Genomic DNA, 12,680 nt, shown 5'->3' with positions numbered 1-12,680 from the left:
GCCTGGAGTGACTAGACTAGGAGGAATGGCTTCCCACTGCCAGAGGGCAGGGCTAGATGGGATATTGGGAAGAAACTCCTCCCTGTGAAGGTGATAAGGCACTGGCACAAGTAGCCCATCGAAGCTGTGGCTGCTCCATCCCTGGAACTGTTCCAGGATGAATCCCTGCAGGACTTTAGGACACTGTCTGTCTGCTCAAGTCTCAAGGGGCAGGTTCAGGTCAGGCTGCAGCTTCTGGTTTCTTTTCATAGGCAGTGTTGAATCCACAAGTCAGGCACTCCTGACTGGACCCAAAAGCCAATTAGCAGCAGTTTAGCATCATCAACTTCCTGACTGAATGCAAGTTTTAATTAAACATCCCATTCTAATTAGTCAGGCATCATGTACACTAAGCTGCCCTCAAGATTCAAAGGCTGCAGGTCATGTGCTTTAATTAAAAGCAAGAAGCACATGAGTTCAACTCCAGCATCTGTGACAGCTCCTCATCCTTTGGAGGGCATGAGCGGAACAGCTGGGAACAGCACCTCTTTGTACCATGGCTCATTCCTCTTCTCCTTTTCCTCCCTATGGATGCTCCAGTGGAGGAACTGGTTGTGAGATGCCTTGGTTGGAAGGAGATAAAAAACAGGGACTGGTTGCAATGCTTGGCATGTCAGAGCAGGTATTGGGCTCTCAGTGCAAGGCCAAGAGCTGTTTTGGCGAGTTTGGTGTTGGTTGACAGTGGCTGAACATGAGCCCAGGTGGCCAAGAAGGCCAGTGGCATCCTGGCTTGTATCAGCAGCAGTGTGGCAGCAGGACCAGGGGGCAGTGACCGTCCCCATGTGTGGGCACTGCAGTTCTGGGCCCCTCATGACAAGAAAGACATGGAGGGGCTGGAGTGTGTCCAGGGAAGTGAATGGAGCTGGGGAAGGAGCACCAGGAGAGGCTGAGGGGGCTCTGCCTGGAGAAAAGGAGGCTCAGGGAGGACCTTCTCACTCTCTCCAGCTCCCTGCCAGGAGGTGCAGCCAGGTGAGATCAGGCACTGCTCCCAGGGAACAAGGAAGATGATGAGAGGAAATAGAGGAAATAGCCTCAAGTTGCTCCAAGTGAGGTTTAGATTGAATATTAGGGAAAATTCCTTCATGGAAAGCGTTATCCAGCCCTAGCATAGCTGCCCAGGGCAGTAGTGGAGTCACCATCCCTGGAGGGATTTAAAGCCATGTGGATGTGGCACTTGGTGACATGGTTAGCGGTGGCCTTGGCAGTGCTGAGAGAACAGTTGGACTTGATGATCTTGGAGTTCTTTTCCAACCTAAATGATTGTGTGATTTTATGATCCTGCCTGGTGTCATAGCCTTCAAGGGCTTGAAACAAGAGCAACTGTTCCTCCTCACCCTTGCTGGTGGCCAATTCTAAAACTTCAGGCTTTTCTCGGAGTGCCAGATGGAACTGTCACACTGATTGGCTTCACCAATCCAGCACCCAGTGACAACCAGGACCCAACACCTTCTAAAATAACATGCCCAGCTCCCTCCTCACCTCAAGGTGCAGGTGGAGGAGCTCCATCCCTGGCAGCTGGGTCATATAGGAGGAGAACCAAACCAGCTCTGATGCTGCAGGGTTAAAATGATGCATTTCTCTGTTTCTTGGAGCCTGCTCAGTCCCTCCTGATCCCACAGCCTTCTGCACCGGCTGTGCTCATCCATGCACTGGGACAAGGGAGAATGAGAGAGTGACAGAAATCCCTTTGTCAGCCGTGCCTGGGAAGGAGGAGGGTTATGGAGCTATTAACGAGCACAAAGAGGGGACAGATTCTCTCCTAAGTGCTCTGGGGATGGAGATTTAAATGCTTAGCTCCCATTAATGCTAATGTGAATCACAGAGGTCTCTTCTTACTGCCTTGGAACAAGAGCAGAGAAAAAGAGGCCAGCTCTCTGCAAAGAACAGATTCACTTGATTTTAAGGCGCTGCTAAATGGGATTTGTCTTCATTTCACACTGATTAATTCCCTTGCCTGCACTAGCTGAGGGTTGGATTTAGCTCTGGGCCAGCACATGTGAGCTGGCACACTGCACCCTGGATGATGCCCTCAGCGGTGTCCCCAGAGTGGGTTCCTGACCCCATAAAGCCCCAACGATTTTGTTTTCACATAGACATGCAAAGTGCAACATTCCAGCTTTTTGCAGGGAGGGGAAATCCCTCCAGCATGTGTCAGGAATATTAGCAGCTTTTGTTTCCTGTGAGCTGGTAGAGGAGACAAGGCTTGTGGTCCTTCCAACCCCCTGCTCCCATGTGGAAAACTCCAGTACCTAAAGAGGCTCCAAGAGAGCTGCAGAGGGACTTTGGACAGGGCCTGGAGGGACAGGACAAGGGGGAATGGCTTCCCACTGCCAGAGGGCAGGGATAGATGGGATATTGGGAAGAAATTCTTGGCTGTGAGGGTGGTGAGGCACTGGCACAGGTTGCCCAGAGAAGCTGTGGCTGCTCCATCCCTGGGAGTGTTCCAGGCCAGGTTGGATGGGGCTTGGAGCCCCCTGGGCTGGTGGAATGTGTCTCTGCCCATGGGGAGGGAGTGGAGCAAGATGAGCTTTAATGTCCCTTCCAACCCAAACCATTTGGGGATTTTATGACTCCTCCTGAGTCTCTACCTCCTTCTCCCTCCATGTAGATCCCACACTTGTGGGAAACCTATGACTGCTGTGTGTGTCTGGCGATTCAGTCCTTCTCTGAGGCAACAGACTGTGTTACAGCTTGGGTTTGCTCCAAGGGTCACGGAAGGTACCTGTAGAATTTATGGATCCAATCAGTCATTTGATTCCACTCTGAAGTCTCTGACTTATTAACATGATAAGAGCGACCAGAAGGACTTTGTTTTCCTGTGGCACTTGGTTATGAATCACCTTGTCAGTGCCCTGAATGAATCCCCTAACCATGCCTGCAGGGCCCCGTGTGCATTCCCGTATAAGCTCTGTTAGTGTATGGCATTAATTAACCTTGTTTAATGAGCTAATGATGGCCCCCAGTGGGGTGACTCTTGTCATAAGCGGCAGGGATGCAGCAAGAGAGCTGAGCAGGTGTCTTTTTTCAAAGGGAATGTGTCCAGGAATGTGTCTCCGCTTCAGGAGAGCCTTGGCATGTTGAGGACCCATCCTGGAGATTGGCATGAAGGTAATGCTTATGAAAAGCCAAACTTTAGAGCTCCAGTGAGAAACCTGTGGCCACCCATCCATAGGGTGGGAAGTAGGAACTGGCTGATGCCAGCTCAAACAGGTCACATTAGGTGTAGCCAAAATCCATCTGGAGCAGGTTTGCAAGATGCAGGTTGTATGGCACATGGTGCAGGAGCAGTGATGCAGTGCCTGCTCCTGGAAACACTGGGAGATGTTGGAGGGATGTAGGCATGAGTCCATTTGGACATCTAATGGATATCAGGAGAAGGTTCTTCCCCCACAGGGTGTTTGGGCACTGGAACAGCTCCCCAGGGCAGTGGGCACAGCCCCAAGCCTGACAGAGCTCAAGTTGTGTTTGGCCAATGCTCTCAGGCATGTGGTGGATTCTTGGGATGTCCTGTGCATGGACAGGAGTTGGACTCAATGATCCTTGGGGGTCCCTTCTAGATCAGGATATTCTGTGACTCTGTAATCATTGTGAACTGGGGCACACTGGTGTTGACATCCCTTTCTCCTTGCCAGGGATGTGGTGTCCACTGTACATCTCACCAACCTGGAAAATGACAGTTTCCTGACTAATTGATGCCCCTCACCTGCAGGCACTGGTGGCATTGAGAACATCGTGAGCGGGACTGAGCTGAGGGAGGTGCAGTGGGATTGTGGAGAGGGATGCTCTGAGGTGATGGACTGTGTTTTTATGTAGGCTCCAAGCTTGCTGTGCCATGGAGCTGCTGTGCCATGGAGCTGCTGTGCTCTGAGTCTGGGGGTGCCTGGGGTGAAGGAGCTGCACATGGCCAATGCACTCTAAGCTCTTATTAAATTCTAAGACCACATTTAAAAAGCTTTCCCATTAGGAAAGCCTTCAAGAATTATGTTGACATAAAGATCCCCTTTCTGTAATGTATGTTAATGGAAAAAATAAAGCCTTCCAAAGACTTTAAAGGAAAAAAAAACAGCCCCATTATGCTGCAGTTTTAATGAGGAGCTTGTAAACATAACCAGCCCCTGCTGATAGTCTCCATTAATTGCCTGACTTATCAGAGACCACAGCCTTGCAGTGCTCAGCTCTCAGCAAACCACCTTGGGATGGGAGTGAGGAATCTTCCTGAGTCTGGGCAGGCTGGAGCTGTGGAGCGCGATGGAGGCTTTACCAGGCATGCAGGAAGAGGGTGAGGTAGGGCTGAGGTGTCCCTGTGGTGTGTGGGGCTGCCAGCACCATGGGGAACAGCTCCAGCTCCGACCTCGGTTGTCCTCCAGCAAGGAGAGGGAGGAGGGATGGGGAGACCTGCAGAGCTGACTTAGCAATCCCATTTTTATTAGAGATGCATTCACTGATTAGCTCCACATCCTAACGACTGGGGCACGATAAATTACAAAGGAAATGCAGGAATCACTTGGGTTAGATTAACATCTCCTGGGGAAGCAGCAGTGAGGTCATTTTCTAGGCTGTTAAATGGTTGCTGTTCATTTGCTTCCTCTTCTCTTTGATAGCAAGTCTGGGTTTTGTTTTTAGCCCAGCACCACCTCGGCAGGCAGTGCACCATCATCTCCCCTCTCCCATCTTACCTCCTCCCTCCCTCTCCTGCATCAGCATCCAGTGGAGCACACCACAAGGAAGATTCCAGCGCTGTACCTGATCCTGATCACAGGAGGGGTGATCACATTAGGCTTTTTTGAGATGTGAGGGACATCAGCCATCTTCTGGGCTCCCTTCTTTGTGTACCACAAAGAAAAGATCACGCCACAAACCCCACAGGGTGTTTGCAGGCAATTTGCAGCCCACAAAAGAGGCAAAATCTCACTCCCAGAAGTAAATCGTTAGGGGTGATTTGCCCTGCTCTTGAGATAATAACTCCTCCTGGAATCAGGAAGATTCCTGAGTTAATGTTGGGGAAGTGGCATGGAAATGAAAAAGCATTTGATTAACATAATGATTATGATTACCAGGGCCAGAGCAGCCTGTGGAGGGATGCTCCCACCCCTGTATCCAGAGGAAGGAGTGTTTTGTAGGACTTTGATTTACCTTCGCTTTCAGGAAGGCTTGGGAAATTTTTGGTCTAGCACACGTGGGTCAGATCTTACAGGATTTCTGTATCTGACTCCCTGGAGAGCACAATCCAAGGGAGGGAGCAACTGGCTCACTTTGAGCCCCAAGGTAGATGTGGTTTGTCCCTGATCACCGAGGGAAGCCTGGGGAGGAGGTAGACACTGAATATCTGCTTCCCAAAGTCAAGGAGTCCATGATGATGGCTAACCCTCCTTTTCCTCTCCTTCCACTCAGGGCAGCAGAGGCAGATGGACACCTCAGTGGGTTGCTGAAGGCAGTGCTGGGCTGTAGCCCATCCCCAGCTCAAATCACACACTCATCCAGCACAAGAATGAGTCCTGGACATGGAAATAACCTTGCTCTTTGTTCTCTCTGCAGAGCCAACTTTCCCAGGCCCTGAATGGCTTATCAGACAGAGCCAAGGAAGCAAAAGAGTTCCTGGTTCAGCTCCGCAACATGGTGCAGCAAATCCAGGTACTGTGTCTCCTTGGCTGAGGAACAGCCTCTTCCCACCAGGATCAGCTGCTCTTTGCTGTCCTCTGTCCTGTCTCCCCAGCTGGGTTTGGTGGATGCTCTCCCAAAAGAGCCCACACCTGACTTTTCATATTGCTCCCAAAACCTGCTCCTCTGAAAGCTGTCAGTGTTATGGAGGGAGCAGCAGAGACCCCAGCACTTCCCATCTCTGCCAGAGGTAGATCCAAGGATGTGGCAGATGGACCAAACCTGTTCCTCACCTGCCACCACCACATTTTCCATGACCCATGTGCTAAGTATTTGTGAGTTGCAGTGCTGCAGTGCACATAAAAAAATGACCCATATGACATCATTAAAGAGCAAATCCAGTTTTCCAGCTGATCAGGGAATCTGGCCTGTGACACTCTGCTCTGCCCCACAGGAGAACAGTGTGGAGTTTGAGGCCTGCCTGGTGGCCCAGTGCGATGCCCTCATCGATGCCCTCAACAGAAGGAAAGCCCAGCTGCTGTCTCGGGTCAACAAGGAGCATGAGCACAAGCTGAAGGTGAGCTCAGGTGGTCAGAGAACTTCCTGCAGGGTTGGCACTGGATGGGAATGAGGACTGGGATGCTTTTTGTTGGGGAGGAGCAGGGAGGTCACTGGGAAGCCACTCTTTTTTCACATGAGCAGAATTCTATCTTGCTGCAGAAGCCCAGCCCATTCCCAGCATGTCCCTGAGCAAAGTGCTGCTTCCTCCAGGTGGTTCCCACTGAATTATTCCATTCCTGGGACACTCACTAGTCATTAGGTCAGCAGAGCCATGTGTACAGCACCCACAGGCTGGAAAATGACCTTGTTCATGTCTCATGTTGCTTCCAAGCTATTAGCATGATGCTGCAGGATGCCAAGTGTAACTTCTGCTGGCTTCAGCAGAAGTGCTGGGGCACTTGGTGTCATGAGATGCCACTTCCATCATCAGGCAGGAGCAGATTTACTCTATTTTCTGTGGTTGGTGAGCACCTCATGGCCTCAGGGTGGTGGTTGCACTGAAACTGTTGACACTGAGGGAGTGGAGATACAGTTCACAGTCTGAGCTGTGAAATTGAGCTCCTGGTTTGTGTCATTCCTGCAGTCACCACACCATGTCTTTCCAGCTGATTTGGGTCTGAGAAGGGAAGCAAAGGGCCAAATCTCAACTGAGGGAAGTGGAATAGGTGTAACCATGCCCAGTATGTTGGGCAAGGTAGTTGCACCCTGACCATCACTGATAAGGTCCAGGTGGGGAATGTCACACCAACATTTGTGATTCCAGGATCCTTCTTCTAAGGTCATTTGAGTGTTCTGGCTAGAAGCTTCTGTGTCTCTTTTCTGGCTCCACTTGCATTCTCTCACTGGTGTTTTGGGCCACCCAGGAAGCTCCCAGATGGATTCCTGGACCTGCCTAAAATGAGGGAGAAGACCACCAGTCTGATCTGTGTGCAGATGATAAGCAACACGAGCATTTCCATCAGGAGATGGACAATAGCAGCTTTGTGGGACTGAGCCCACCACCAGTGCTCAGTGTCCAACAACAAAGCACAACCCCAACCAGCCATGGTGCAGAGGGGACCCCCACTGCCTGGTGGGCTCTCTTTTCCTCATCCCCTTCAGGCCATGGTTAATTAAGCTCTCACAAAGCCAGGCAGCACAAAGCAATTTCCCTGCTCAGCACAACCCACAGAGGCCTTTCACTTTTTGGCTGGAGGAAGGGCTCTGCATCCCACTGCTTGCTCTTATCCTGTGGCCTGCATCCCACTCACATCCACCCTTATTACCAGCTGGGCTTTCTCATCAGGCAGGCCTGGTCCTTAAGAGAAGAAACAGCCCCTGGCTTTCAGATCGGGTTCTTAAATCAGCCCTTCAGCCTCCCTTCCTGCAGGACTGAGCTCTTGCAGCTCCCTGTGTGCCATGAGAAGAGAGCTGATGGGCTGGAAGGGCTCTGTGGTTCTCCAGGCTCCAGTAAGACTTGGCACATGATGCATCCCATTATCAGTAGCATCCCAGCAGCTGGTGTTTCAAATCCAGAAGCTGCTCCCTCTGATCTGCAGCCTGGGGAGTGTTGGCCAGATTTTCAGCCTGGAATTAGTTGATTTTCCCTTTTAAATATTGCAGGGGTAGAGGAGGAAAGTGGTAAACACAGCAGCACTGCTGTAGTCTTAGGCTTTCATGGGGAGGATCATGCAGCCCTGACTCACCTGATGCCATCCGCACACTAAGGTTTGCCTCCTGTGGCTCCAATGTTGTCAGGCTGGGACACTCATCCATGGTGGATGCACATCCTTCCCCTCTGGCTTGGGGACAGGGACAGAGAGGGACTTGTCTGCTTTCACAAGCTGCTGATAGGACAGGGGTGTAGGAGAGTCTCAGTGCTGTGGGTACCTGTGTGCTGCCCTCTCTTTGCACACACAGCATCCCTTGGCCACCCCAGGCCACCAAAGTGAGCGTTTGGCACCAACCCTGTCCCATGTGTCCCTTTTCCCAGCACTGCTGCTGTCCTGACATGCAACCCATGTCATTGCCACAGGGGACATTTTCCCCTTTGCCCCCTCCAAGGAGCCCCCTGGGCAAAGGCAGCACCTGCAGCTCCAGCTGGGCTTGCTCCGAGGGTCAGGGAGATGCAGCTAGTCATGAAAGGAGAGCAGCATTGTGCCTGGAGCAGCTGCTTCCCAATGGGACACCCCCCTAGCTGCCTGAGGCTGAGGGGGATAACAAAGCCCCCAGCTTTTGCTCTGAGGCTCTGGTGGCATTGCAGAGGGAGCAGCAATCCTTCAGGGTGTCAGGAAGGACTGTGAGCAGGATGTGAGTGCAGCAGTGGTGCCATGTCCTCATGTCCCCCTGCTCCATCTGCAGCAGCATGTGGTGCTTGGTGCCATCTCTTCCTGCATGTGCTCTGTGTGGAATTTGGGCCCGTGATGGTCATCCTGCAGGACTGTGGGGCTTGTCCTGGGTGATGTTCACATTAGCACAGGACAATTTTGGCTGCTGATTTGGACTGAAAGCTTCACCCTTTCCCACAGGAGACCAGTCCAGAGCATCCTAGCCTGGCCTGAGTGTCCACTTGCCACTGCCCTGTCCCTCAAGCATCTCACCTGAGGAAGTGAGCATATGGAGTGACCAGTGAGACTTGGCTGTGCCACCTAGGAGCCCTTTCAGATCCAAACTGGCTCCCGCAGCCAGCGTGGAGCCCAAAGTTTTGGCCGATGTCTCCACGGGCTGCCACTCCTGCCTGCTGGGATGTTGGCCGTCACAGCATGGTGTGGCACTGTGTGAGGGAGGAGGAAAGGCATGGGGGGACAGAGTCTGCCTGCTGGGATGTTGGCCATCATAGCATGGCACTGTGAGGGAGGAGGAGAGGGGCAGATCCTGCCTGCTGGCACGAGGCCACAGGCGGCTTTCACCACGGAGCCCAAGTTCCCATTTCTGTGTGGCACCCTCAGTTGGGGTCAGCTTGGCTTCAGGACTGACCTACTTTGTCCTGACACATATTTCGTGGAGGCAGGCACCAATCCAAGTTTGCCTGTGGCCAACACTAATTACTCCAGAGCAGAGAGAGGCTTGTGGGGACATGAACTTGGAAGGGACATTTCCCTGCCTTTCCCCAAGCTCCCAGTACACTTGGATTCAGATTAAGAACCTGGGCTGTAGAAAACAACACCTGGGGGAGCACTGGGACCAGCTGCCAGCTCCACCTCCAGGAGAGACCTCCTTGTGTGTCCTCATTGCTGGTCCTGGTTTTCAGGTCTTCCCAGGGCATGGGATGATGCCCTACAGCATGGACAGGTCTGTGCAGGGGACACAGAGGCTTCCCTGTGGTGCTGCCCCAGGAGGAAATCTCTCCTCAGCCCCCAGCACACACAGACTGAGTTCTGTGTGCACCTCTTTAAGCTCTCAGCAGTGTAGTGGACCATTCCGGTCTTTTTCTGGCCTTCGTGATGCCTTTGCTCCATGAGTTCACCCCAGTGCTTTGGCTGCACAGCTTGTGCAGGCATACAGAACTTGTCACATTTCCCAAGATAGCTAAATACATAGGAAACACTCACCAAGAGCTCCTGTCCATAGCACTGGATCTCCAGAGATGAAATGCTGGTCCATGACTCTCCTTTAGGGTTTACAGTCAGGATTTTCCAAGGGAACTTGGTGTTGGATTAGGTCACTGATGGTGGCAATGCAGCAGCTCTGCTATTCCTGGCTCCAGCCTGAGCCTCCTCTCCCAACAACAAGATGCAAGTCACCATGGAAACATCCACCTGGCAATGTTCAGAGGAAGTGTGGTTGTGGGATTGAGTGCAATCAAACCATCAGGATCTGTCCTGGGGATTTTTCCATCAGGGATTTTTCCATGTGGGTTTGCAGCACCACGGGGAAGCACAGAAGCACCTGCAACACGACAGCAGCACCTGTAACACCACCCTCTGTCCCCATGGCCGTGCAGGTGACCATACCTGGCTATGCTCAGGGTGAGGAGGGTCTGTTGTCCATGTGACATTCCCAGCAGGACTCATCCCAGCCACTGAGAATGTCTCTCAAACCTGTTCTCTCCCAAAGTACTAAATGGAGGAGGAAGGTGAGGAAAACATTTAAGTGGAGACAAGTGCAGATGTTATTGCCTTCTAGGAGCTGTATTAAAATGTAAATGATAGTTAATGTCATCTTAGAGGGAAGAAAAAGCTCTTGAAATAAATGTCCTATTTTAAGGTCGTAGTGAAGTGCTGTGAGTGCACACAATAATCCTTTTATAGGCTGTAATTAGCAAGCAGGTTCTGGCTGTTGCCTCGTTTGGCACCTAATGGGGGGAAAAAAAGAGGTATTTGCTAAAAACAACTAGAAATAAAGTGTGTGGAGCTGCCCAAGTCCCCTCACAGCTGAGCCATTGGAGATCCTTGATGTCTACAACTCCCTGACAGGAGCTAGGTGAGGGTTGGTCTCTTTCCCCAGGAAACAAGAGATAGGACAAGAGGAAAGGACTTGTTAGGAACTGTAGTGACAGGACAAGGAGTAATGGGGATAAATTTGAAAGAGGGAAATTTAGATTAAACATTAGGAAGAAGTTTTCCCTGTGAGGGTGGTGAGACACTGTCCCAGGTTGCCCAGGGAGGCTGTGGCTGCCCCAACCCTGGCAGTGTTCACAGCCAGGTTGGCTAAAGCCTTGAGCAACCTGCTCTGGTGGGAGGTGTCCCTGCCCAGGGCAGGGGTTGGGGCTGGATCATTTCTAAGGACCCTTCCAACCCCTTAACATACTATGAAGCTATGAAATGGCCTTAAGCTGCGCCAGGGGAGGTTTAGTTTGGATATCAGGAGAAATTTCTTGATGGAAAGGGTTGTCCAGCCCTAGCACAGCCTGCCCAGGAAGTATTTCAATACTTCCCTGGAAGTATTGAAAAGCCATGTGGATGTGGCATGTGAGGACATGGTTAGTGGTGGTCTCGGCAGTGCTGGGGGAATGGTTGGGCTGGATGACCCTAGAAGGCTTTTCCAACCTTAGTGGTTTTATAAGCCATTAGCCCTTTCCCAGAAGATTCCACCAGTCAGTGAGGTGTGTTCCCTGGAGAGTTTCGGGAGAGGTTTGCACACTCTCCCTCCATGCAGAATTCATGGCAGCCTGGGTTTCTTGCCAGAATGGTGGGTACTGTGAGCCCTTCAAGGCCTCCTGAGGCTGCTCCTCAGCTCAGCACAGCCTCCTGTAGTAGAACAAGGCTTGAGGAACTTGCAGATTTCACTTCCAGCTCTCTTCATCAACATACTCTTCAGTGCTGTGTTAGCAGGGAGCTGAGGGGTGTGGAAATCCCTCATGCATGAGAAGAACTACAGGCCATTTGGAAAACTAATCAGACCCTCCTCACCCTGAGCATAGCCATTTGGAAAACTAACTGGCCCCATTCAAAGGTGTGGGAGATGTTTATGTCTTATTTCTCAAACCTTTAATTTTACTAATCAAAGTGATTAAAGGAGTCTTTCTGTTCTATCTGCATCCCTAAGCGGTAAAGCCACAAAGCCCCATGAGATCCCACCCAAAGATCCCTCTCCTTGCCTTGAAAACACTTGGATGGTGGTGAAGGCAACGTGGGTTTCCACTGTTGGCTTTCCTGCTGCATAGATGCTGCAATTCAACTGCTGTTTGATGCTCTGGTTCTCCAGATGGATGGTGCTGGATCCCTGAAGGGCATCACAGAGTTACACAGGGGCAGGATCACTGGGGCTACAGATGTGCACTCAGACAGAGATGTGACTGTGGCTTTGGGTGCACCTAGGTTTTGGGTGTCTCCAAGGCAGGAGATTCCACAGCCTCTCTGTCCTGATCTTTGACCACCTTTATGGAGAGGGGAAAAAAGTTTTTACTTATATCTTCACCAAGCAAATGCTATTTCCTGGGGCCACCTGTCTGGCTTGAGGGAGCAGATGGCAATTCTGCTGGTAATACTTGGAAAGCATCAACTCAGGCATGGAGAGGCTCACAAATTCATTATCCCACACAAACCAGACAGAGATTTAAGCTGCAAAGAAGATAAGAAGATTGTTTTACCAATCCCATCGTTGCTGTCTTCCCAGTGGCACGTGCATTTCCCCAGAGAGGGCTCTGGCATGAATGAAGGAAGTGGCTTTTCTGGGCATTCCAGGTGAGATTCCCACTTGCCAATCTGCAGCCCAGCAGGTAGGGAATGCAAACCTTGCTCTGGTTTGGCCAGGGCAGGCAGGTTGTGCTGGACTCACCCAACATCCACACAGCCAACAACTCTTCCAAGAGCAGAACAACCCTCAGCCTCTCTCTCTGAGCAGGAGAGATCAAATGAAGGCAAAAGGCTGCTTTGCAACCCTTCTGGATCCTGCCCCAAGGGACTGAGCATCCCTGCTGAGAAAAGAAATCCAGGGAAAGCCCATGCTTTCAGGAAGGTCTCCAGTACTAGCTATTGGTACTACTTTGTTCTTTGAGGACATAAAGGGACTCCAAGAGAGCTGGAGGGACTTGGGACAAGGGCCTGGAGGGACAGAACAAG

At 51.4% G+C, this 12,680-nt stretch overlaps 1 protein-coding gene across 1 annotated transcript in view; it reads left to right on the top strand.

Moving 5' to 3' along the window:
- Nucleotides 1–4,268: 4,268 nt before the first annotated feature.
- The window catches only part of TRIM9 (tripartite motif containing 9), a gene marked incomplete at its 5' end in the record, with an annotated part of 30,618 nt that continues 22,206 nt past the window's right edge, over nt 4,269–12,680 (top strand). Inside the window, 3 exons of the mRNA XM_009077127.1 lie at nt 4,269–4,303; nt 5,575–5,670; nt 6,092–6,214. Of these exons, the coding sequence (XP_009075375.1) occupies nt 4,269–4,303; nt 5,575–5,670; nt 6,092–6,214 (254 nt within the window). The remainder of the gene's footprint in view (nt 4,304–5,574; nt 5,671–6,091; nt 6,215–12,680) is intronic.

The sequence above is a fragment of the Acanthisitta chloris genome, unplaced genomic scaffold (assembly GCF_000695815.1).
Source record: "Acanthisitta chloris isolate BGI_N310 unplaced genomic scaffold, ASM69581v1 scaffold19326, whole genome shotgun sequence".
NCBI classification, from domain to species: Eukaryota; Metazoa; Chordata; class Aves; order Passeriformes; family Acanthisittidae; genus Acanthisitta; species Acanthisitta chloris.
Note: the sequence above shows the minus strand (reverse complement) of the source record. Positions and strands in the feature narration are given on the sequence as shown.